This window comes from Marmota marmota, unplaced genomic scaffold, assembly GCF_001458135.2.
Source record: "Marmota marmota marmota unplaced genomic scaffold, marMar, whole genome shotgun sequence".
Classification (NCBI taxonomy): domain Eukaryota; kingdom Metazoa; phylum Chordata; class Mammalia; order Rodentia; family Sciuridae; genus Marmota; species Marmota marmota.
Window position 1 is genome coordinate 38,191,108 of NW_026000229.1, and position 25,899 is coordinate 38,217,006.

General features: G+C 49.3%; 1 protein-coding gene across 5 annotated transcripts; it reads left to right on the top strand.

Moving 5' to 3' along the window:
- Positions 1–2,934: 2,934 nt before the first annotated feature.
- Positions 2,935–24,424, top strand: Bmf (Bcl2 modifying factor). 5 transcript variants are annotated; one of them, XM_015480839.2, is made up of 5 exons: positions 2,938–3,088; positions 3,470–3,597; positions 5,709–6,005; positions 7,579–7,739; positions 20,481–24,424. In XM_015480839.2, the coding sequence occupies exons 3-5, from the start codon at positions 5,714–5,716 to the stop codon at positions 20,580–20,582; spliced, it is 555 nt and encodes a 184-aa protein (XP_015336325.1). In that variant the 5' UTR covers positions 2,938–3,088; positions 3,470–3,597; positions 5,709–5,713; the 3' UTR covers positions 20,583–24,424. The 5 variants fall into 5 exon arrangements, with proteins under 5 accessions (XP_048648921.1, XP_015336325.1, XP_048648920.1 ...); XM_048792964.1 differs by lacking the exon at positions 3,470–3,597 and having other exon boundaries at positions 2,935–3,088; XM_048792963.1 differs by lacking the exon at positions 2,938–3,088 and having other exon boundaries at positions 3,137–3,597.
- Positions 24,425–25,899: the final 1,475 nt, after the last annotated feature.

Here is a 25,899-nt window from a genome sequence, read left to right on the forward strand (position 1 = left end):
CCGAGGGAGCAGGCTGGGAAGGCATGGGAGAGAGGTCTTAAAAGCAAGATCCTGGCCAGTGTGACCCTCCCCCTATCTCCCACAATTCCCAGGCCCACTAAGATGACCTCTTCCTGCTTCCCAGGCCCCCGTCCACTAAAATGGTGATTTTTAACTTTGTATGCATATGTGTGTTTCTAGGGCCTTAAGCGTGGCAGGCAAATAAATGCTCTACCACTGAGCTACACTCCCAGCCCTTTAAAAAATTATTTTATTGACACAGGATCTTACTAAATTGCTCAGGCTGGCCTGGAACTTGCTATCCTCCTGTCTCAGCCTCCCAACTGGCTGGTATTATAGGCCTGTGCCACCAAGACCAGCTGATTTTTAAACTTTTATGAGGGCTCAGGGAAATTGTTGTAAATTATAATATTTGTGTGTACCCACAAACACATTTTAGCCATTTTTAGGGGTTCAGAGACCCTGAATTTTAGAACTCTGTTGAGCCTAGTAAGTTTGTGGATCCTAGTTAAAAACCATGCTCTCCCAGCTTCCTTTTCTTGTGACTCAGTTCTAGCATACAGGGCTGTGATGAAACAGAGGACTTTAACATCAGGTGGATCAGGAAAGCTAACATGAGCCCTACCCCTCAGGTCCCACTCAGAGGGCAGATTTGAAGCCACTTTTGGTTCCACTTTGACCCCAATGATGCTCATGGGCACCACTGGCCAGCCTGAGGCACAGTTCCAGGCCAGTGAGAAGGATGGAGGGAAGGAAGGGAAGGAGATCTGTATGTGGGAAATAGTGGTAGGCTCCCAGTGCCCTTCCCAGCAGCTGGATTTGGCCTTCTCATCTCCCCATATGTGGCATGAGTGCAAGGTCACCCTGACCAGCTCTGATAGTCCCTCTTAGCCAAGATTCCTAGTAAAATAATGTACCTCCTTTTGGCTCTAACACCTCTTGCTGGACATCTATCAACTCCTGGGTGGACTGGGCTGCTGGCCAAACTTGACTATCCCCCCTTTTCCTTTTCTCTGTTCTCTGTCCTTTGAGGACATTATTTTCCTACTCCAGCAACCACAGCTCTTAGTATTCCTGCTTCATTCTTTATCAGGTATATTCTGAAGGAGCTAGGGAAAGAATGGATGGGAAAACTGTACAAGGAGACCTCAAGTGCCAACGAGCTGATGGTCCTGGCTTGACCTAACTTGAATCTGTCCAAGTTTATAACCCAGAGAGAGCAGCTTGGTGATCAGATCACTTCACAACTCCATTGCCCCAGTGGGTCAGGTCCTTATCATGGCTCATCTAGGCTTTGCAGGGATTGATTCTCCTTACTGATTTTTTTTTCTTGAGGAGCCAGGTATTGAACCCAGGACCTCACATATGCTAGGCAAGCACCCTACTTAGCTATACCCCCAGACCTTTTATGTTTATTTTGAGGCAGGGTTTCACTTATTTGCCCAGGCTGGGCTTGAACTTGCAACCCTCCTGTCTCAGTCTCCTGAAGAGCTGATGGCATGCACCACTACAACTAGTTTCACCTCACTGATTTCTGCCCTTTGTTTATCTTGCCTGAAATTCTGGTTTGGTCAAATCACTCATCTTCTATAAAATCTGATCTCTCTCTCCATTATAAAAGATTCCTCAGCTTGGTATTCCAGGGACACCTCTGTAATCTAACTTGAACCTACCTACCCATGCCCGTTCTTCCTTAATCTCTGTGCACCTGATGATCCATTTATCTAACCTGCTTCTGCTTTCTGGACAGGATCTCCTGTTCAGGACTTTATTCTGCCTGGTTTTGTTTTGTTTTGCTTTTTTGTTACTGGGGATTGAACCCGGGCCTTGCACAGGTTACACAAGCATTATACAACTGAGCTACACCCACACCCCAAGCCCTTTTATTTTGAGACAGGGTCTCCCTAAGTTGCCCATGCTGGCCTGAAACTTGGGATCCTCCTGCCTCAGCCTCCCCACTTAGTTGGAATGGCAGGTGTGTGCACCACTGCGCCAGGCTGGGCTGTTTGATTTTGTTTTCCCTATCGAAAAATTTCCCCATTCTTCAAGGCCCAACTCAAAAGCCCTGAAGCTGTCCCCAGTCTTTGCACCCTGAACTTTTCTGCATCCCTCAGCAGTCATTGTCCTGGAATGAGCACAACTCATGCTACTACCCATTATTTCCAGGTGGACTGTAAATTTCCTGAAGGCAGGCAGGCAGTTCAGTACCTGGCATAGAGTTGGTGCTCAATAAATATTCAGTAGTCCTTAGACTCCCCTGCAGATAGTGGACGATCTATAGATGGGACGTTTTTGCGCTCCTGGCAACACCAGCACTGTCTTTACATGCAGCCATAAAGAGAGTTGTGTGTCAACAGCCCAAGGAGCCCCAGCCTCTCTTATGCTCTGCCAGATACTTATTTTGCCAGTGTTCTCACCCAGTAAAAAAGAGGACATAGGGGCCTGAGTTTGATTCGAATGTCATTCAATAACAACGCCAGATACACGTGTTCTCAGGCTTTGGGGTTGTAGTTTTCTTCTGACCCGCCTGGCAGGCGGGAGGACTCTTTTCCAGTTGCTCGGGATCCACCAAGACCCGCAACTTGTACCCACGGGACACTGCCGGTCGTGTCTCAAAGCTTCCGCCGCCTCAATTCCCTTTCTAGAGGTGCCCATCCGCGTAGAGAAGACAAAAGTCACTTTGGCGCCCCCTCACCCCACCTAAGAGAATTCAGGGACTCTCTAATGCTTCTCAAGCTTGCGTTAGGAACGGAATCCACAAGGGCGACGATATTTCAACTGCGCTTCTGGCGGCGGTCAGAAATTTGTTCGGCCCCTTACAATGTTTCCAAGGGAAGCTTCTACTTTTGTGGCTGTCCCTGGCTGCCGCCCAGCCCGGGACTTGGGGCTCCACTCGCCATTGGTCAGTGTTCGGCGTGACGCGCTGGGAGGCGGGGCCTCATCAGCTGTTTGCGGGATGCCCAGAGCGGGCGTATTTTGGAAACAATACCGCGCGGTGCGCAGTGGCCTCCTCCGGCGCCCGCCAGAGCCCGCAGCCGCCGCCGGCCCTGCCAGCGGCTCCCGCCTCCCGCCTCCCGGCCAGAGCCCGGTGAGCGACCGGGCGGCCGGGGGGACTGGGCGGAGTTGGATCGCACCTCTTCGGGGAAGTGGGAGCGGAGTCTCGCTGCTCGTGGGGGCCCGGGAAGGTCTGGGCTCTGGGCAGCTGGGGTGACCATAAGGAACTGGGGCGCTAGGGTGCGGGAATGAGATGCAGAACCCATACCTGGGCGCATTGCTCCAAGTGGAAACTTTGGGGTAGCATTTGGAACTCTAAGGAGTTGGGTGCAGGTGAGCAGGGCATCCTTGGGTGCACTGCTAAGCACACCTTGGCACCTAAGAACGACCAGCCTCTGGGTCTGACTTCGGGTAGTTAGGGAGTTATGGGGTGTCCTACCTCCCTGCGGAGTCTGAAGGCTCCTCTCCTTAACAGCTGGGCTTTCCCCCTCCTTCCCAATCGAGTCTGGGCGCCAAGCCCCCAAGTGCTCATCACGCTGGACCCTGGCGCAGAGCCCTGGCATCACGACTCGGAGGCCGAGACTCTCTCCTGGAGTCACCCAGGTGTGTGTGTGTGTGTGTGTGTGTGTGTGTGTGTGTGTGTATTCGTTCGTTCTGCGGTTTTATCTGCTGTTGAGGCTTGGCGTGTCTGGCTACTGCCTTCTCCTACGAAGAGGAGGAGTCTAAGTTCAGCATCCCTGTTGGAGCCCTTAGGCGCTGGGATGGCTTCAACGGGGTTTAGTTCTCTTTGCTAGGAATAAAAGATTCCCTAGCAGTATTCTGAGGAAGTGCCCTTGTCCTACATCTGGACATCACTACTTAAGCTCAGGAAAGAGGTACGAGAGGGTCTCTTTACTCTTTCCCAGTTTACACTTGACGTTGCCCAGCACCCCTTTGGAGACTCCCACGGACTGGAAAGCCACCTGCAGTTCTTGGGGAGAGTGGGAGGGGTCCCTGGGGGCTTGCGGAGCCACACCCTCTGGCTGCACCTCCCCCACTGTCCAGTCTAGGCAAGAGTTGAACTTTGGGGCTTTGCTGAAAGGGGGAGGGGAGGTGATAGGCTTCAAAGGAAACACCAAGACAATGACTCCTGCTTGTGATTGGCGCTGGAGGGTCTCTTCTTAAGTTGGGATTGCCAGCCTGCAGAGAGGAGTTGGAGGGCAGGAGGGGAGCCCCTTCCAGGTGACAGCACTAGGTCCTTTCATTAGGGAACTTTATTTCCTGTTGCTGATAATCTGAACCCCCTCCACCCACCACCCCCGACCTTGAGAAATCATGTCCAAAGATACCAGCTTTGTCATTCTAGCAGTCATTCCTCAATCTCTAAGGAAGAGGGCAGAGACAGGACCATAGGTAGCTCAGGGACTAGATGAGGTAAAGGGAGGTTTGGAGCAAGCACCTTAAAGAGATTGAGCTTGGGAAAGGCAGGATTTCTGAATTCTACTGAGATTCCTTCACCAACTCATAAGCTTGTTCTTCAAAGGCAAGACACTGGGATAGGGGGCAGAACTCTAATAGTGACAGACAAGGACAAGGACAAACTTCATCTCACCACCTCTTAACCAACCCTTCAGGTGGTTGCTGCTGACTGCCCCAGGGCCCCTAGGCGCTGGCACGAGCGTGTGTGTGTGTGTGTGTGTGTGTGTGTGTATGTGTGTGTGTAGAGGGCTAGGTCAGAAGCTCAAGCTGCTCCGTGGCAGACTTCCATGAGCCATCAGGTGGAGCAAGAGGAACTTCTTTATCACCAAGAAACTCACATCAACAACCCAAATAGTATAGGCAGTGAGTGAGGTCACAGAGTGAGGGCCAAATTTCACTTCCTTCTATGAGACACGTTGCATCAATCTCAGGTTCAGCACAGGCAGGAATGGGAGGCTGTTCCTGAGGATTTGAAGTTGCAGAGACTAGTGAGTAGACTAAGCTGGGGGAGGCTGAACAATTTGCCAGAGGCTGGACCCAACCTAGAGGCCAGCCTAAGGTGGGCAAATGCCTCTTCTCTGTTCCAGGAAAGCTGAGAGGGCAGCTGCAGTGACTAACTTGGGTCTTTATCCCCTCTCCCAGGACACACTCTCACCACACAGCAGAGCCTGTTTGTTGTGTTGTGCAAGCAGGGGGTGGAGACTTGTGTGGATGGGCAGTTGGGCGGGACTTAGCAGGTTTGGAGGGAACCTGTCTCTTGCTGGCTTTTGTTTTTGCTGCTGAGCCTGGAGCTGAACTCAGACTAAGATGAGATCTTGGAGGTTACTCTTTAGCGTAGTTGATGTGTGTGTGTGAGTTGTGAGCACTATTTGTATGGTGAGTCATGGCCCCTTCTATGCTCCCATAGTCACTTATGGAAACTAGTGTTATGTATGTTTTCCCAGGCATTCTGCATGCTGCCAGTACCTGATCCTACCTCTGCTATTGCTTAAACCCTCAGAGTCAAACTTTGTGACCAGCCTAGGTCAGAAGAGATTGGGGGAATGGTTCTGGTGGTCCCTAACATTGAGGCAGTCTACATGAAGGGAGTGGATGTCACTCTTGGCAATGCTTTATTACCAGTGGTATATGTCATCAGTATCTGGCCCAACTCCCCCAAATGAGAAGGGGAAGCAGGAAAAGAAGAAGGGGGAGGAAGCCCTTCTAGGTGTGGACTGGATGGGACAGCATCTCACATGAACCTTGCTCCCTGACAGAGGAGATGGAGCCGCCTCAGTGTGTGGAGGAGCTGGAAGATGATGTGTTCCAGCCAGAGGATGGGGAGCCAGGGACCCAGCCTGGGAGCTTGCTCTCTGCTGACTTGTTTGCCCAGAGCCAGCTGGACTGCCCCCTCAGCAGGCTTCAGCTCTTCCCTCTCACCCACTGCTGTGGTCCTGGGCTTCGACCTACCAGCCAGGAAGACAAGGCCACTCAGACCCTCAGCCCAGCCTCCCCAAGCCAGGGTGTCATGCTGCCTTGTGGAGTGACTGAAGAACCCCAGCGACTCTTTTATGGTAAGTGCTCTTAGCCTCAGGGCTCCTCCCATAGATATTGGGGGAAAAGAGGGGACTTTCCCTTCCCAAACATGGCCTCTGCTATTTCCTTCCCCAAACTGATGAGTGGGGGTTGTTGATTCCTCGACTTTCAACCTTCTGTCTTGCTGCTTGTTATTGCTTCTCACCTGTGTTCATGCTCCCCAATAAGGCAAATTGCTTTGTCCTTCTTTTGGCTCTTTTGTGCTTTCTCCTTTTATATTTTATACACTTGAGTGACAGCCTTTTAAATGCTGACAGTGATTCACCTTCCATAAAGTAGCTAATGCTGCCCTTGAGGGATCTGTGACTTGCTGTTGACACTCAAGAAAAAAACCCAGCCAGTTGTGGTAGGGAAGGTTCTTGAAGGCAGAAGGTGGCCTCCAGTTGTCACTTGGGACTTTCTGTGCTTGGGAGAGGAACTGGAGAAAGAGGTTGGGCGTGCCTGGGCTCAGTGCCAGCAGAGGGGCTGTTTCCAAGGCTAAATCAGACAAGACCCCTCATTTGTGGGCCTAAATGGTTTGTTTTATGAGGACTATGCCCTTCTCTGGCAAAAGGGCAGGGTTACTATTCAGTCTTTTTTCTTCTTTTAGTACACTGGTTTGTGGAGGGAGGGTAAAGGTTCAGAGGCCATCCTGCTGTGTCTGCCCAAGCAGATTAAGGAGGCTATGCAGTTATTCCCAGAGGGAATTGTCTGTTAGGGCACTTCTGGCAAAGCGGTTCTGGAGGGAGCCTGAGAAGTTGGATCAGGCCAGTGGCTGGGGAAGAGGGAGAGCGGGGAGAAGGCAGTTGGGCTGGCGCCCCTAGTGGAGGCTGTAGTGCCAGCACTTGGTGAGTGTCATGCTCTGGCCTAGAGGGCTCTCCTGAGGCTGTTTCTAGAGAGGAACTTGGCTCTTCTGAGGGCCTCAGGAGTTTTCTCTGACTCACTTTTGTATCACCACCCACTGCTATAGGTATTGAGCTGAGCTTTCTTCCACTATGGTAAAAAAATCAAGAAAAAAAGCAAAATACTTTTTGTTTTTTTGCTTCTCTGTATATCTTGGTTTGTTCAGCCCAGGAGCTCTGAAGAGCTGCTGCCAGTGCTTTTCCAGAGAAGAGCTTCAACCTGCTACTATGACTAATGAATTGTGGTCAAGTGCAGCTTGATAAATAAGGACAGAAGGTTGGCATGTTCATTCACACACATTACCACCCTGCCCTATGTCATGGCATTTACAGGAAGTGGAGAACTAAAGAGAAGATTGGGACCATTCGTTTTTCTTCTCCTGGCATCAGCATATTGTGTGTGTGTGCATGCAGTGGATTGAACCAGGGCCTCCCATGAGCTAAGGACCACTGAACTATACCCCTAGCCTCTGCGTCACTTTTCTGTGCTTGGGCAGCAGGCAAGGCAGGCTGTCCAAGCTTGGCAGAGTTCCCTGATAAAGGCAGGCAGTTCTTCTCTATTCTCATCTTAGGGTTTACCCTCAGCCCAAGTCTCAGCCAGAAAGGGCAGGCCTGGGGAGGATGCGATAGTACTGGAGAATGCTGAGATGTGGGTCCTCTCTCTTTGCAGGCAATGCTGGCTACCGGCTTCCTCTCCCTGCTAGTTTCCCTGCAGGCTTGCCCCTTGGAGAGCAGCCCCCTGAAGGTCAGTGGCAACATCGAGCAGAGGTACAGATCGCCCGAAAACTTCAGTGCATTGCAGACCAGTTCCACCGGCTTCATATGCAGCAAGTAGGCATGGGGGATGGGGAGAGGGTGTGAGTCTACTGGGGCTGGGGGCCAGTGCCTGCCTCTGTTCTCTTGTCAGGAACTTGGTCTTTGCCAGGCCTGGAGGATATGTTCCAGAGTTTTGGCCTTAGCCATTGTCATTCCTTTGAACTGGGTGAGCCTGACTGGATGAGCACTCTTGCCCTCATCTCTGAGCCCTAATTTGGTTTATCTACGTACTCTCAGCTCTTGCATGCTCTAGAAGAGCAGAGAGATGCTGTGATCTATCTGTGCCAATGAGATGGCTTTCTGCACTGTGACTTGATAGACTATCTCTTCTCCAGAGAGGGTTGGGGGCTTGTCTCTTATAGACCTGAGGGAAAGATTTTCAGGGTGCTGCAGTGAAACTGGGCAGTTGGGGGGGCGGGCTGTGTGTGCGCCTGGCTGAGGTACAGAGGGAAACGGGTAATCCGGCCAGGGGCTGGGGCCTGAGTGGGGGAAAGCAGTGGAACCGGTTGAAACCTGATACTTTCCAGCTGGGGAGCCACTCCTCACTGTCTGTGTCTGGGAACCCGGGCCTGGGACTCTGGAGAGTGTACCTCGGAGAGTCTCCCCAGACTGGCCGCCGGCCGGGCGCTTTGCCGGGTGCTTGGCCGGCAGCCTGGCACCAGCCCCGCCAGGGCGGAGCATCGCGTGTCAGCCGAGCATGTGGCAGAGTCCATCAACAAAGGTGGCGGCTGGCAGGCTCGTGCTGGAAGAGCCCTCCGTGCCATGGACTGGAGGCTGCCCTGCTCAACAGCCGCTGTCTGCACTGGGTCCCCAGGCACTTAACCCTTCCTCTCCAGGCTGGCTTTTTGAGAGGTTGCCAAGGCAGAGAGAGGAGCCCGAGACTGGATCCGTGTTGGTACAGCCACTGCTGAAGCAAAGCCACACCACCTGTAAATGAATACATTTCCTATCTCTGGGGCTGTGTCCTGTCCCAGCAGGCTGTGTGTGTGTGTGTGTGTGTGTGTGTGTGTCTGTATGCCTGTGGCCATGTGTCTGTCTGGATCAAGGAAATAAATAGCTACCATGATTGGACAGACCCTGAGATTAGATGGGTAACCTCAGGTGACCAGAAGAATTATTGGTAGTAGTAAGGACCAAATCGTTAGCAGCCCAAGGGGGAAAAGGAATTGACTTGGGTTTCCTGAGAACAAGTTATTGAGGGTTAGATATAGTTTACCCTCTGCCAAGGAGTGATGTTTTGTTTTGTTTTGTTCTTGTGGTACTGGGGTTTGAACTCAGGGCCTCATCATGCTAAGCAAGCACTCTATCCAAGGATCCAATACACACATTTTTGGCGGGGGCCATACGGGGGTACTGGGGATTGAACCCAGGCATACTCTACCACTGAGCTATACCCCCAGGCTTTAAAAAATATATATTTATTTTTATTTATTTTTATGTGGTGCTGAGGATCAAACCCAGGGCCCCGCGCATGCAAAGCAACCGCTCCACCACTGAGCTACAACCCCAGCACCTCCCCAGGCCTTTTTATTTTATATTTTGAGGCAGGGTCTTGTCAAGTTGCCCAGGATGACCTCAAACTTGGAAGATCAGCCTCAGCCTCCAGAATAGCTAGTATTTATAGGTGTTCACCAACATGCCCAGCTTCTATCCCCTTAAATTTTTTTTTGTTCTGAGATAGGGTCTTCCTAAGTTGCTTAGGCTGGCCTTGAACGTGTGATCCTCCAGCTTCTGCCTCCTGAGTAGCTGGGATTATAGGTGTGCCAAGGAGTTCTGAGAGAAATTTGGGGCTAGATCTGGTCTTGGTAGGTTATCTCAGCCCTTAGTGATCAGGAAGCAAAGGCAGCCCTGTGCTTAGATTATAAGGCAGCCTGGCTACCTCCTCTGGCCCTAGTTCCAGTCCCTATTCCCTCATTTGATTGTTTTTTGGAAACTTGGCTTAGAATTTCCCCTTCAGTCTATGTGTGGACTCCCTCTGATTCTTGCTTTTAGTCTTCTCTTGGCCTCTTTCCTGCCCATTCACTCCACTCTGGTTGTACAAGCCCAAAGCTGAGCCCAGCTCATAGCTTCTGGTCCTGGTACCAGTGTGGGTAGGAGGATACAGTGGCCATGGACATCTGGAAGGCAGCTCATGTGATTCACAGTAATCTGACCTCTTTCAACAGTACACTGGTGAGCCCTGATAGCCTTAGGAGCAGGTTGGTAGGTCTCTCTTACCCAGCTGGACCCTGGTGTAGGAAAAGAAGGCCATTATCCTGAGGTCTGACCCTGCTCTTTGCTGGCATTGTTTCTCCCAGTTCAGGGCTGCTTCTTTGAAGGTGCAGGTCAGTTCCAGAGAGAGTGCTGTCCTCTCAGCCAGAACCATCCCAGCTGAGAAGGAAAATGGGTGAAGAACTGCATGAGGGTTTCCCCTGCCCTGTACCTCACCTCACACTGGCTCTCAAGTTCCTCATATTCTGTACTTCTATCTATGAGCTCCCTTGGCCAGAAAGTCCGAGCCTCAAGGCTGGACAGTAAGGCATTTCTAGGCCAAAGACCTGGTTTCCCCAAATTTTCCATTACAAAGAAATAGGCTTTTTGTCTTCTCCTAGGAGAATTCTCCCAGGTCCTCTTACTTTTAACCCTCTCCTTCCCACTAAGGACCAGGATGATAGCCACAGGCAGGTGGAGCAGTAGTACTCTGGGACCTTTTAGCAGCTGGGCCCTTTTAAGTTAATCATTTTCTGAACTTGAGTCTTATGTAAACTATGGTATGATATTTCATATCTAGAAAGTATCGTTATTACTCTTACATTTTGATCCTTTATCTTTTTTCCCTACTTCCTTTCCTCATTTTTGCAGGCAGAGACACTGAGGCACGGGGAAGCCAGTGTTGAAGACTAACTCTCTAGGCTTCAGGTACAAAGTCAGAAGGCCCGGTTTAAATAACAGCTCTGCCATCTACTAGCCCTCGGGAAGTCACTGGCCTTGCTGAACCAATTTCCTCTTTTGTGAATTAGAGCTAAAATCACAGAATTTTATTGAAGATTAAGTGAGAAAACACCTATGAAAGTTTGGGGCACATAGTAGATATCTTTGAATTGCTTGTTTCCTTCTGTCTATAATCCTGATCATTCCCCACCTTAGTTTTTTTCGGTTCACAGTTCATTTCCCCCACTACCTGCCAAGCTGATCCCTGAGCAGAGCTACCCTCCCTCAACACTGCCCCCTCCACCTGCCCTATCCAGAGAAATCAGTGTCCAAGCTGCTTGGTTATGAATCTTGGCCTTATCCCTTTCTCCTCTGAGAATGAGTTATTCCCTATTGTTATAGACTGAATTTGGAGACCTGAGAGGGGTTACCCAACAGGCAGCAAGAGGTTAAGGAAGCCCAACCACCTCCTTTCCCCCCAGATCTAGGACAGTGTCATGGGACCAGATAATGGCCACTGGACATCAGTCTTGTAGGAAATGTGAACTCCATTTTGTCTCTGGTTATTAGATCCCAGTTATTTTTTTTTGTCTGCACCAGGGGAAACCTCCCTTGGAGATAAGGAACAGAGGAAGAGAGCATGTTGATGAAGTAGGTTGGTATTATAGCAAATTGGAGTGTATCAATATGATCTCAGATGAAACAGGTTCAAGATTCCCCTGGATGTCAGTTAATACATGCCTTGCAACTTCTAAGTATGTTTCCTGAGGAGTGTTCATAGTGGAAGGCTAGACTGGTTACCCAAGTGATTGGTTCAGGGTAGCTCCTCTGGACCTACAAGAAGAATCTAGAGGCAAAAATCTCTTAGGGTTTCCAAAGCAGTGAGAGAGTTAGAGACAATATGTGTGGAGGTCAACATTTTCTAGTTTTGCCACATGTCCTGCTTCCTTTAGCTGCATCAGGAGGGAAGGTTCCTCAATTTGTTCCTCTTGGGCTGACAGGCTACAATAGGGATTTCTGGAGTTCTGCTGACAGCGAGGAACTTCCACCTGGGTTTTGTGAAGGTGGCATCTGAGTGTTCCCATGTCCATCCAGTTTTTGCATAGAAGAGGGAGGCAGAGATTCTTTTCCTAAGAGCTCAACAGACTTCCCTGCCTAGAAAGTCTGAGCCTCAATTTCTTTTCATTCTTCATCCTGTGATCTCCAGCATGGGTCTAGAGAGAGAGACAGGAACTGATTTCCCTCCATTTGGGAAAGTTTCCTGTCCTAGTACCCCATCTTGAAATCTGTGGTGATATTTCTGGGCAATGTTAAGAGGACATGAATCCTTGAAAAAGTAACTGAGTTAGGTCAGTGAGTGAGTAAAGCTACAAGAGGATTGGAATTCTTCAGACTGGAAATGACTTTTTCACTTGGACCAGGAGTGGCTCCATTCAGAAAAATTAGATTCGGAAATTCCCCAAATAGTAATTAGACTTTTTGGAAAATGAAATCCAAGAAAACTTTCAGCCACTCAGTTGAAACCATCTTCAGTTGTGATATCATAGGAAGGATCCAGGACTTGTAGGCAGGGCTAGATCTGGGCTAAAATCCCAGCTTTGCCACTTAAACATTCTGTCTTAACAGGCAAATCACTTAACCCCTCCAAACCTCCGGTGCCAATGTTTACCTTGCAGAGTTGCTGTGAAAGGTCTTTGGGAACTGAAATGCAAATGACTAGGGCTGAGGATATAGCTCATTTGGTAAAGCACCTGCCTAGCATGTGTAAGGTCCTAGGTTCAGTCCCCAGCACTTCAAGAAACAACAACAAAAAACTATTAAAGAATAGACAAATTGAACTCTTAGAAATATGTTAAAAGATGAGTCTGGGAGTTTTACTTGGACCTGGCTTTATAGTTCTTGGAAGCTGTCTTGGATGTTGTTACCCAAGTTGGTGTTTGCATGGTTCATTAACTGGCCGCATCTCTGCCTAGTAACCTTCATTCTTTGTTCAGGGCGCCCCTGACTGGATGTTCTCCATGTTGGTAAGTGATTTTATGGAGGTCAGGACCATGGCTAAAGAGGTTGCTGGGGCTCTAGATGGGACAGTCCTGGGCAGGAGCCCCAGAAATTTGCCCTAGAGTAAGAAGTGCCCGTAGGACACCAGTCTCAGGAGTGGGAGGTCTATCCTGGACAGTGCTGAGGTACAGTGAGGCTGGGGCAGGGTTATGGAGAGCAGGCGTGCGTGAGAGCTGCTGCCGGGGCTTGGGGGCCCTGTTTGCTCTGTGGCTGGCTCTGTTTATATCACTTGCTATATTTAGCTTCTGAGTCATCAGCGTGGCAGACTAGAGGCTGAGTTCCCCACACACTCTGCACCTGACTGCTCTCCCTTCCAGGAGAAAGGCCTTGTAGTTCTGGACAGTTCATCCCTCTCTGCCCACCAAGGCAGACAGTGGGGATGGGGTTGGCTCTTTTTTTTTTTTTTTTTGCTGGGGGAGGGTTATAGGAGGAGGGGATTGGGGGAGGCACAAAGAAGGATAAAGAAGAGTATCTGGTTTGCCTTTTGATCCAAGTCTGGCAGCCAAGAGGGCATGTTCCATGACCAGCACAAGAACAGTCAGCGTGTGTGCTGAGGGGAGGGTTCCAACCTTTATCCCTACCAGTTTGCCTTGTCCTGTCTAGTGAACTGACCCCAGATGGGATGAGAATAGCCAGCTGCCAAGGCCTCAACTTGGTAGTCAGTTTGCCCTCCTTTTTGACCAGGGCACACAACACTGTTCCAAGGCACAAAACACTTTCCTCCTGAACTCTTATTCCTCCTAAAGTTGCCCAGTCTTCTGATGGAGCTGCTCTGAGACTGAGGGAAACAAAATACAAAGCAGTTCTGGGGGAAACTGGGTAAGGGTCTCAGTATTTCCTATGTCTAGGCTGTGGAGGTACAGCAAGGGTCTGGGGACTGGAGTGGTGCAGCACAGTGCAGCCCCCCACCCTTCCCTCATCTCCCAATAGCTGGAGCCAGTCCCCTCCGGCAATGCTGTAGAAAGCCCTACTGTCTCCAACTGAGAGCAGAGTCCCCCAGGTTGCCCTTTCTTCCTTGGAGAAATGATTGACATTGGGATGGTGGCTTCAACATCTTGTTAGCACTGCTGGCTGGGCTGAGGAAGCTCTTGGCAAGGAGTGTTTTATTCCTCTTCCATTTTGCCACATTGCTAGTTACTTGGGTGTCTAGGTCAGAGGCAGTCCGGAGCAGAGGGCCCCCTGGGCCCACAGGTTTCCCCCTGGTTGTGAGAAGTCCTGGCTCAGCGTGGCAGCCTGGGATTCAGAGCCTAATTGCCTCCGGCTACTGTGGCCATTCCAAGTGGTAAGTTCTGGATCTCCCCAGGATTTCATCAGTCTGTTCAGGGTGGTGCTCCTGAGGCTGGCCCTGTGAGCAAAGTGTGTCCAGGGAAGTGCCTGGCAAGATAAAGTGGATGCCAGGTTTTCCTTGTGCTCACCAGGAAAAGGCATTCTGCTCAGGGCTTAATTTAACATTTTCTCCGTAATCACTAGAGCAACCTTATACTTCTAGATCTCCTTATTCCTGTTTTATAGGAAACTGAGACTCAGAGAAGTGAAGTAGCATGCCTAAGTTACCCTGTAAGTGGCAGAGCCAGGACCCATACAGACTTGATTGATTCTACAACCATGATATTCCCATCTCCCCATACCTGCTTCTCAGCAAACACTGCCAGGAAGCAAAAATACAATGGAGCTCTTATTTATTGCCCCAAGCCATCTTCCCTCAGATAATACTTAGTTCTGTGTTCTTGCTTTCTTCCCCATCTGATTGTAAAATAATTGAGAATGAGGTTTATATCTGAATCATCTGGATCCCTCATAGCTCTAGCTCAGTTGGGTGTTTGATCAAAGCCTGCTAGACTGAACAAAAACATCTTCCCAACTTCTCCCAAGTGGAATTTTCCCAGAGTTGCCCTGATCCTGTTCCTGTTATCAGCTGCAAGGCTCTTTCCTTCAGCCTTGATCTGGAGGGATTTCGGGTGTGACAAGGGAAAGGGAAGAGGTAGGAAAACTTGACTTCATAGAGTGCAGATCCCCTTGTGAAGTAGAGTGTGTACAGTTCTGCATTTTGAAGAAAATGAGGGTGGTTTCAGAACACAGTCTGAAGTTCTGATTTTACACCAGTCTTGCTTTATTTCTGTTTGATCTTCAGCTAGCTCTGCCTCTGAGAGGTTTATTTTTTTCTGGTCTACAGCATCCTTTCTAAATAGTTAATGGTCTGGAAAGGATGTCTTTAAACATACCAGGGGAGCAATTCAGGAGTGATTCTCCTTGAAAAGGAAATACTGTATTCATGATGTGAATAAATAGGTGGAGTATTTTAGCAAAAGAGCATGGTTTTGGAGTCAGAAGCCAGGGGTTTGAATAACCTACTTAACCCATGTGGGGTGACTTTTGGAGCCTTTTCTTATCCATCTGTAATATGGGGTCCATACTGCCTGCCCTTCCTATGTCCCAAATCCTTGTGGGGATCAAATGAGAAGATAGGAAAGCACTTTTGTCCTAAGATGGTATAATTTGCTGTTTGGTAAATTTGCATTTTGTGTGTAAGGTCCTTTTAAAACAGTGTGCAGTTTGGATCTGCTTTTTCCTGATTCTTTGGGTGACTTAGCTCTGCTGGAGCATCTGGAACACCGGTGACACATGAAGCCCCCAGAGGGTGTGAATTGGATCTGAATGGGAGAGGCAAAAGAAGATTCTTATCCAGGGAGGGCCGGGAACACACTTTGTGCTAAATGTGCAGACCGTGTGGGATGAACAGAGGTTGATTTGTGTAATCCAACCTTGTCAGATACCACAGCCAACTCTTTTTTTTCCCCCTAAACCCTTTTACTAGTGGGCCTCTACCAGGGGAGAGGCCACGGCTATCACATAAAATGCATCTTTTGACCTGGCCAGACATCAGTTGTTCCTGGCCTCACACAAGTGCGTTATCCTGCAGGGCTGACTCTTCTGCAGTCTGTGCAGCAGGCGCCTGTTGAGTATCTACAATGTGTCCTCCATGTTACCCACTATATAGGGTGAGAGATGGAGTGTTAGGTTGTAGTGCTTTGTACACAGTAGGGATTTAAACACTTGTCAATGGATGCCTACATCCCCTGACCACAGCAGGAAAGCAAGGCTGAGCCAGAGAAGACCTGTGGGTCCCTGGTACCTGCTTAGGCTCTCTTAGCTGAGGAAAAGACATTTTGTATGTGAGTGGTACTGGAGATGGAACCCAAGACCTCTCACATGCTAGTCAAGCCACATCCTCAGCCCTTTTTATCTTGAGAAAGGGTCTCCCTAAGTTTCCCAGTCTGACCTCCAACTTGCGATGCTACTGCTTCAGTCTCCAGGGTAGTTGGAATTGCAGGTGTGTACTGCCATACCTGGCTTGAGGACAACTATTTTATCCCCCATGATTGGCCTCTTCCCAGGGATATTCTTTCTATTTTTTCCCTCTATGCCTTGGTGTTAGGCTCTGTGTGAGTTTTGAGGACTCAGAGGAAGCTTTCTGTCCCCTACCCCCAGCCTCCTGCCTCTGGGCCATCCTGACTGTGCATTCTGGGAACCCCCTTCTGTGAGGGGCACTCATGCTGATGTGAAAGATCCAGACCTTACTCCAGGTGTTTGTCCTCATTGATCTCAGATTGTGTGCTGGGCACCATGCCACATACCCAAGTCAGAGGCTGGGCACACTCTTTCCTGGTTCCCCCTTCCTTCTCCCTTCTTCTCCAAGACCTCCTCTGGAAGGACTCATTCTCTCTGGTGTTTTGGTATCTTTGTATCCTTCATCCTGTTAGGTGAAGGCTGATTTCCTTCCTCCTTACTGTTTTTCTCTCTGGCCTCCCTTCAAGTCCTTTTTCTTTTCTTTCTAATCAGGTTCTTTTGTTCAACTTTTAGAAAATATTTTATTAATTGTTGCTCTTTGTCATCAGCGCATTCTTTGATTCTCTTGGTGTGAGGCAGCTTGGTTTCCTTTGGGGGGCTGCTCTGTGGCAGGAGATGGCCAAGAGGGGTATGTACAGCACTGCTTGTGCCCAGGGAGGCTCCTGGGTCTGTGATTGGGTCTCCAGGCCCACCCAGGACCTACTAAGCCAACAGGATCCATTCATTGGCACTCTGCATTATAATCCTGAAGGTAATCATGATGATAAATTCCTTAGCGTTGGAAAGCACCTTGGTGGTTTCCAAAGGCTTGACTGTGGCCTGGCTGGCAAAGCCACCTAGACTCAGCTCCAGCTTTGTCACTAGGGCAAGGCATTACTTTGCTGGAAAGATTTAAAAGGGACTGAAGAAGATGCTCCATTTTGAAGTGTTTTCTTCTAGGCTGTAGGATTATAAGCAATTTTAACTCCCCCTCTGCAATTTTCTATATTTTTAAATTTTTCTACAATCAGCATATATTGCTTTTATGATTAAAATATGCAATGAATGTTACTTCTTTTTTTGTTTTGTTTTGTTTTTAATTTTTAATTTTTTTGGTCTTGGAGATTGAACCCAGGGTCGCTTTACCACAGAGCTACATCCCCAGGCCTTTGTGTTTTTTATTTTGAAACAGGGTCTCGCTAAGTTGCTGAAGATCTCGCTAAGTTGTCCAGGCTGGCCTCAAACTTGTGATCCTCCTGCATCCTCAGTTCCTGGTATTACAGATGTGTGCCACCACAACTGGCATTACTTCTGATTTTTAAAATGTCACTCAGAGAGCTTGTTCAATGTACAAATCACTGGGCCCCTTTCCTGGAGAGTGACCCTGTTGGTCTGGGTAGGGCCTATAATAGTACCTCAGCTGGTTTGTGAGTTTGGAAACCATGAATCTTACAGGATACCTGCAGTTTCCTTTTGAATCAAGTGAGTTCTAACAAATAGTCAGTGGGAGGTACCAGCTTAAAGCAAGGCCCTCTGATTCCTGGCCTGAGGACTGTCACAGGTGGAGGCATAGAAACAAGTTCTTCCCAAAGGCTGGCCTGCGTGGCCAACTCCTACATCTGCATCTTCTAGTGTCCCCACAAACTTCAGCCTACTGTCTGATAGCACTTACTGGCCCACAGTTGCTTCTGGTTCTCCAAACTCCTTCAAAGGATGGGGGTAAGGGTGTTGCCTTTCTCATCCCCAGAGACATGAAGACCCAGGAAGTTATCTATGTAGCAGGTGGCCTCCATTAGTGGAATATGGGAGAAACTGAGGCACACAGAGATGGGATTTGTCCAGACCTCAAATCTCTTTCCCTTGGCTATTCAGCTGTTTTGAGATGATCCAGTGAAGGAAAGGATAGAAGATCTGCTTTGGTGTAAGATAGATGATGGCACTTGGAGCAGAGTGATAATAGGTAGGGATATTGCTCTAGGGATGGATGATCTGGATTCAATCCTGTCCCTGTTATTTAGTAGGTATGGGGTGTTTAAGATACCTAACTCTCTGGTTATCTCATCTGTAATGGTTGGTAATATATACCAGTTTCATCAGGTCTTTATAGGACCAGATGTGTACAGAGGAGTGTTTCTCATACGAAAGTATGCCTCAGAATGCGTGGGTATCTTGTTTAAAATGCACATTCTGGGGTTGGGGATATAGCTCAGTTGGTAGAGTGCTTTCCTTGTATGTATACAAGGCCCTGGGTTCAATCCCCAGCACTACAGGGGGAAAAAAAATGCACATTCTGATCCAGCGGGCCTGTTCTAGTAAGCTCCCAGATATTACCAAGGTTGCTGGCCCATGGACCATGGACCATGGGTTTTTTGTTTTTTTGTTTTTTGGTACTGGGAAATGAGTCTGGAGTGCTCTATCACCAAGCTACCCCCAGCTCTTTTCTGTTTTTTATTTGGAGACAGAGTCTTGCTGAATTGCTAAGGCTGGCCTTGACTTTGGGATTCTTCTGTCTCTGCCTCCTGAGTCACTTAGAACTACAGGCGTGCACCACTGTGGCCGACCATGAACCACACTTTCAGAAGCAGGGACGTAGAGCACTCAGCGCAAAGCCTGGTACACAGTCCATGTCACTGTTACAGTTACAGTCATGGTTGTTACTGCTACTCAGCCTTTTCAAACAGGCACCTGAGGAGCAAGAATGCCAGCAGACTGGCCTCTCCAGGGATCTGTCTTCCTGGATTCTCCTTCTGTTCCACCACATGACCTTTGCACCTGTCCTGAGCAGCAGCTGGGGAGGGGATACAGGAGAAGGGGGTCCTCTGCCCAGCTGCTATAGGCCCGAGTTCCAGGTTTGCAGCTGAGTCCATTTTCACGCTGCTTTACTCCAACCAGATTTTGTTAAGCCGGGTGTGTTTCCTCTTTTTACTCATCTTTGTTTACAAAACATGAGGAAGCTATCAGTCTCCCAGCCGCCTGCCAGGCCTCTCTGTGGCACACCCCACTTCCCTTCCCCTGAGAGCAGGCGCTGTGCCTCCACTTGCTGGGTTGTTTTCCAGTGTCTTTTCAGCAGGGGAAAGAGGAATGTTCTAGCCATGGATGTGAGGTGTTCTCTGTTCACCTGGGTTGTCAGAGCCCTGAGGTCAGCCTCAGTGGACACCACTTTTATCTGAGTCTAAGCAGGGAGAAGGGAAGCCTCTGCATGGTTCCCTGGGGAAAGGTCAGAGAGACTGGGACTGGATATAACTCTGGGAGTCTGGGAAACCTGGGCTCAACGTTCCAGTTATCACATTGGCTTCTTCTTTTTCTCATCTGACCAGAAATTGTCTGGTGGGGACCAGTGGTAGATGTGGCTAGAGACTGTCTAAGGGAGGGCTCCAGCTCCCCTGGACTCTTCACATAAACTTGCTTGCAGACTGGGTCATCTAAGGAATCTAAGGCCAGCCTGTGCTGGCCCCTTTCTGCATATTAGGTTTTTATTCCCCTGTCCACTGAGAACCCCGTGGAGAGGCCCCAGCCCGGTCCTCCTCCCCTGGTAGACAAGGAAAGAACAAAGACTGCCTCTTCCAGCAACCCCCTCATCCCCTCTGGGCCTCTGCTGGCCCCTGGGAAGTGGTACCTGTATGGGTAGGACACTAGCCACAAACCTGTGAGCCACTGACCCTTGAACTTTGCCCCCAACTTCTCAGCCTGACAGTAGGACCTGGGATAACCTCCAGAGCGTGGTGTGCATTCTTTGTTTTTATTTTGTTTTCAAGTATGTTCTTGCTTAACGTTTAATTGGCTCCAGTCAGTAGGAAAATGCTCCAAGAGGGATTATTTATGGCTTACTGTCAAGAGCAGCTATAAAAAGGGCAGCACGGAGCTGGAGATGCTGGGAAGGGGGAGAGGGCGGACACACAAGTGTGTGTCTGTGTGTGTGTGTGTGTTTGCACTGGATGAAATCAGATTTTTGCTGCCTCAGCAGTGTGGTTTAAATTGAAGATTAACCCTTTGACCTTCACAGTGTCAAATCACTTGCAGATGGAGGCTCCCCCCCTTCTTTCTCCCCTTGTTCTCTGTGTTACTTTAGAGTAGGGGGTGGGGGGGCACTTCTTCTCTTTCTCTCTGAAGCAAGTTTGTTGTTCATGCAGCTGAGGTTTGGGGGGCTCAGGAGCCAATCTGATTAAAAGCAGCACTTGGCTAAACTCTGGAAAATCCTGCGAGCAGGGGAAAAAGTCTAATCCTCTTGTGCACAGTGCACATAGAGCCAGACTTTTCTTTTGAATGTTAAAACTGTAATTGTTTTTGGAGAACCCAACCATCTCCTCCTCATCCCCTGTCTGTTGTCCCCCCCCCTCTTCCTCCAGTTTGCTGGACTGTTGGGATTAAAGTGTGGCCCTGAGGCATGGAGATCTGAACTTTTATTGGAAATGGTCTAGGTGGTGTTTGGCAGTTATGGTGATTTTTTTTTTCCCCTTCCAGCACCAACAGAACCGAAATCGTGTGTGGTGGCAGATTCTCCTCTTCCTGCACAACCTGGCCTTAAATGGAGATGAGAACAGGGACCGGGCAGGTCCTAGGTGAGGCTGGGCTGCCTGCTTCGCATGGGGCACCAGGAATGCAGTCTGGAGCAGAAGGACGTCGGGAAGGACCGACACTGTGTCTTGTGAAGTTGTTTTTGTTATTTTTAAGTTTTTCCTCTATGTGTACATATGACATACCCCATCCGGACCTTCTGTCCCTATTCAGGGCCTTGACCTTGAATGGGGACCTTTGTCAAACACTGTTGATGGAGAGGCTCGTGTGTCTGTGATGCTGGGAACTCCCAAGGGCTCTGACAAGTAGATTCTTCACTCAGAGCTATCAGAGATGACCAGTTAGTGGACTATTCTCCAGGAAGTGGACTATAGTTATTCTACAGGAACTCAGTTAAGAAGTAGGATGCTAGATTAGACCTCCAGTTCCACCAACCTATCAGCCTTCCATCATGCATGGGAGCCTTGTTCCTCATGGTCATACTGTTCTAACCCAACAGGGCCTTGGCCAGGGCCTTTCCAGCTATGGATGGCAGTGTCACTAGTCCAGCCAGCCGGCTCCACATCTGGGTTCTTATTGGGCCCAGCCAGTGTCCACCCTGAGGACTCAGGGATTATTGCCCCAGAACTTGTCACCTCCATCAGACTCAGGGAGGGTTGAGCTTCTCCAAGGACCCCTTGAAGGTGCTACAGAATGAACTAAGCATTTTGACCTCAGATCTGATTTGATCCCACTTGGAAGCTCCAGGATTGGTCCTGAGGCACAGAACCACTGCTACTTCTACTGCCTGAGTGTCAGCCACAGATGGGCCCAGCAACCAGTCAACTTGCTGTGCCCAGCGGCCTGTGCCTTTGTCAGCTCTGTTTTCCAAAGACCCTGCCAACTGGACTGTATTTCATCAAATATCAGCACTGTGGCACAAAAAGGGGCAGGTTTTCAGTGGGGCTGGGAAATGTGGCAGCCATCCCACAGATAAAAGTCAGCTCCAGAGGCCCCAGACCCCTTGGTTTCCTTGGAAACAACATACCTCCTCCCCCTCATCCCCATTCCTTTTTCACACCTAGTGGGATAGAGGAAAAAGCCAGGACAAGTGGCTTTGTCAGTGAAAAGTGACTTTTAGAGTCATAGACAGTGATCAGAGTGTGGAACCGTCAAAGCTGGGTACACATTTCCTGTCTTCCTTCAGCTTCCAGCCAAGCCAGGAGGGCAAGCTCTGGAACTCAGCAGGATCACAGCTGCCTCTGAACTTCTTCCCTTCTCTCCCTGCTGTGGCACTAATGGAGGGAATTTAAAGCAGCTGGTCTGGCAGCTCTGATAGCAGACACAGGGAATCTGTTAACCTAGAAATTAAATTATAATTTTTGCATATGTAAGAGAAGACAACATTGGTGCTAAAGTTAAAGCAAGACCCAAAGAAAGGATGACTTCCCTGGGCATAGAAGACCCCGTGACAACTCAAGAATACTGGTGGAGTCCAGAGTAGACTCTCAAATCTGAACGAGCCCAAGCTCCTCTAGTTCTGCAGAGAAGAGATACTCAGTACTGTTGAAGGACAACTGATCTTCTGGATGTACAGTTGGGCGGGTTGTTCACTGCGCAAGGGCACCTGCAGAGGGACCTGATAGAGGCTGAAATCCAGCCTATACTCTGCTCTCTAACCTGTGTGCTCTGATGTGGGGCTGCATCTGCTCAGAGTTAGGGGTGCCTTTCCTAATTTGCACAAAGGTACCGGATGCACTCACAGTGGTCCTGAGAGGGACCTCATGACTGTGTGTATAAGCCTCTGTTATGTTCTGCTCAGATGATCTGGAGATATTACCTCTTCTTGGCCAGGATCATTTTCTCAGGGTGTGTACCATGGTTTGTCTGCTAAGAAGATTGGTTTCTGCTTATAAGGAGCCCAGGGAATGGATAAGAAGACTGGCTCTGGGACATGCTGGCCATTGTGAAATCTAGCCTTCTCTGCATGTCTCCATACTGTTTTGTGACGTGTATAGGACATTTTCCCCCTCCTGGATCAAGGCTGTGACAGGCAGGCTGCTGGTGTGCTTGAGTGGTACACACACACACACACACACACACACACACGATTATTTACACCTGCAGCTTTTAACCCCTCTTGGCAGATTTCCACCTGAGCTAAGAGAAACAATGTCCAGACCTTGGTGCTGAGGCCAGACCATCAGCTTCAGACCTGGCCATGCCCAGGCTGGATGCCTGGTGGCCTGTCCTGAGAACTGAGCAGAGCTTGACAAGTCCACCTGAACATCAAGCCAGGCAGACATTGGTCTCACTGTGTGGTCTCCATCTAAGCATGCCAGGAATGCCCTCACTATCCTAGGGCAGCCAGGGCAAAATTTAAACCCCCTTTTATTTCCCCTGCCTCTCAAAAATCCCAAACTAGAATGGGGATGTGGCTTAGTGAGATGAGGGAGGCCCCTGAAGGGGGGGTGGAATATATATATAGGTTCCTCCTGGCTGGCTGGCTTAATGGGCCTAGTAACCCAGACTGGCCTCTTTTCCTCTCCTGGAGAATTGGCTTTATATTCCCCAAGTCCAGCCTTAGGAGATGCCCCTTGCCTGGGCCCCTCTGGCTCCATCCCCCACCCCAAGAGCCTAACTGTCTCTAGTGAGGGGGTAAGGTTTTAGAGGGAGGGAGAGTCGACCTGGGTCCTGACCTGTAAGGCTGAAGGCAAGTGGGACTTTTGTGGAGCGCTGAGGGTCGGGGCGGGAGAGAGGCTGGAAACCTCTTCAGTGTGGAAATGCCTTGGAGGAAGGGAAGTCTAATATTCAGGGTCCAAACAGCCCCTCTAATTCAGAACCCCCAGGAGGAGTTTCTAGAAGGCTGCGCACAGATGGAGATGGGGGAGGCCAGATGCTAACTCCCTGGGTGAGGTTGCAGGACTCAGCTTGGACTGCCTTGCCTGCTTCAGAGACTGGGCCGCTGCAGAGCTGCCCCTGGTTGCCTTTTCTTGCTCCATCTGAGGTAGAAAGATCACTTCTCAGTGACATCCCTCGCCCCCGCCCCAGGGGAGTGGGTTGATGCCCAGAGCTACGAGACAAGGTTTTTTGGAGGGCTGACCTGTCTTGCTGCTTCAGGCATTTCAGCTGGTGCCTGGGCATGACAGGGAGGGGGTCATTTAGGATGATCCAGCCAGGGACCCTGTCAGCCCAAAGCTTTCGAGAAAATGAAGCCACTGTCACTGTTCTGACCAGCAAGGAACACACTACCCCAATGAGAGCTTTTCTGGGGGCTTGATGGGGAGGCGAGGAAGGGAGAATACAGAGTAGCACAAGTCCTCAGTCACTGCAGCTCTTCTGGGCTTCTGCAAATTAGTGCTACTGCAGCCAGCCCTGGCTGGAGAAAGCTGCAGGGTCTCTCTATGTAAAGATGAGGACCCTTGGAGGCAGGCCATTCTGGCCAGATACCTGGCAGGAAGGAGTTAACCCATCAACCTTCAAAGCTCCCTGGGGTTACCCTGAGGACTGAGCCTTGAGAGAACCCCAGAGAAAGCCGAGTTCCCCATAGCTGGGCCAGCCTCCTCCAAAGGTGCTGTGCATATGTTGGGCCCCAGCTGGCACCCCTTTCAGTGTGCAGATGACAGTGCCTTTCCCTAACCTGGGAGCATTGCCTAGGGGTCCACCCCATCCCTGGATCCACAGGGACTGTCAGGGGGAGACCCAGTGAGATGTAGCATTTTATTCATCCCTAGGTAGTTGCCTGGGGTTTGGGCACTCTGCTCTGGGGAGGGGAAAAAAGAGGGGGACCTGTTATTTTTTAACTTGTACAGAGTATCTGACTTTCTGTTCTTCACATGCATATATGTGTATGTGTGTATCTTTTTCCCTCATCAATTGGTACCATTTTTAATAAAACCATTTAAAGCGAAGCTGGTCTTTTTTTTTTTTTTTTTGAGATGTGGTAAAATGCAAGCAGATGCCAAGTGTGGTGGTGCACACCTATAATTCCAAAGACTTCGGAGGCTGAGGCAGGAGGATCACAAGTTCAAAGCCAACCTCAGCAACTTAATGAGGCCCTGTCTTAAAAAAAATAAGGGGGTGCTGGATATGTGGCTCAGTGGTCAAGCACACCTGGTTCAATCCCTCGTTAGGCCCCCCATCAAAAAAAAAATGCAAGGAAAGCATTGGAGAATTAAAGACCACTGAGTGGTTTCTCAACTGCATCATGAGTTACCCAAAGACTCTGCTTTTGTCATGATTTCCTTTGCCCTTTTGGAATGGAGAAGAGCAAAGTCTGACTGCAAAGAAAGCAGCACAACAGAGGCCCCATAAGATGGAAAGATGGAGCTTTCATCAAACCTGTATTTGGATCCTGGTAGGGTTCCACTCTCTGCCAGCTGAATGATCTTGAGCAAGTTTGTAACCTTCTCTGAGCTTTCAGTTCTTCCATGTAAAATCCAGCTGTGCCTGCCTTGCAAGATTAAAGGGGATGTGTCAAAGGGTCTGCCCACTGCTGACACTCAACAATGGCAGTCTGAATTGTGGAAAGGACCTCTAGTCTAGCACCCTTACCATGCCCACCTACCCTCCTTCAAACTGGGCTTTGGTTTTCCTTTCTCCATGTAGCATCTCAGGACTTCCTGGCTTGCATTTCTCTATGGATTAACAATGTGTCTGACTCAAAAGAATAATTTAAAGCTCTTGACAGAATTCTGTAAGCCCTTGGGAAAAACTACTCCTGGTCCTATCAGCAGCAAGTTGTGAGCAAGAGGGCCAGTTTAGGACTCCAGCTCCTACCTCCACAGATGGTTGCAGTCTGGACCATCTTGTCTAATCTCTTGTTTTACAAATGAGTAAACTGAGACCCAAAAAGGAGCTGTAATTTTCTGTCTGGGCTATTTATTTATTGGTACCGGGGATAGAACCCAGGGTCTTGTATATGCTAGGCATGCACTTTACGACTGAGCTACCTCCCCAGCCACATTTGAGCTCTTTTATTTATTTATTTATTTTTATTTTTATTTTTTTTGCAGTGCTGGGGATTGAACCCATGGCCAGGCAAGTGCTCTACTGCTGAGCTACACCCCCAGCCCTGGACTCTAAATAGCTGAGTCAGCCGGGACATTGTGGTGCACACCTGTAATTCCAGCTTCTCTGGAGCCTGAGATAGGAGGATCACAAGTTCCAGGCCAGCTAGTGAGACCCTAATCTCAAAATAAAAAAAATAAAAAGGGGATGTAGCTCAGTGGTAGAAAACCCTTGGGTTCAATCCCCAGTACCCCAATCAATCAATCGATAGCTGAGTCAAGCTGAGGGGTATCAACCCATCCATCTGTGCTATTTGGAAATTGCTCTGCTCTTGCTCAGCTCTTTGAGGAAGCCAAACTTGTCTATTTTTAATGCC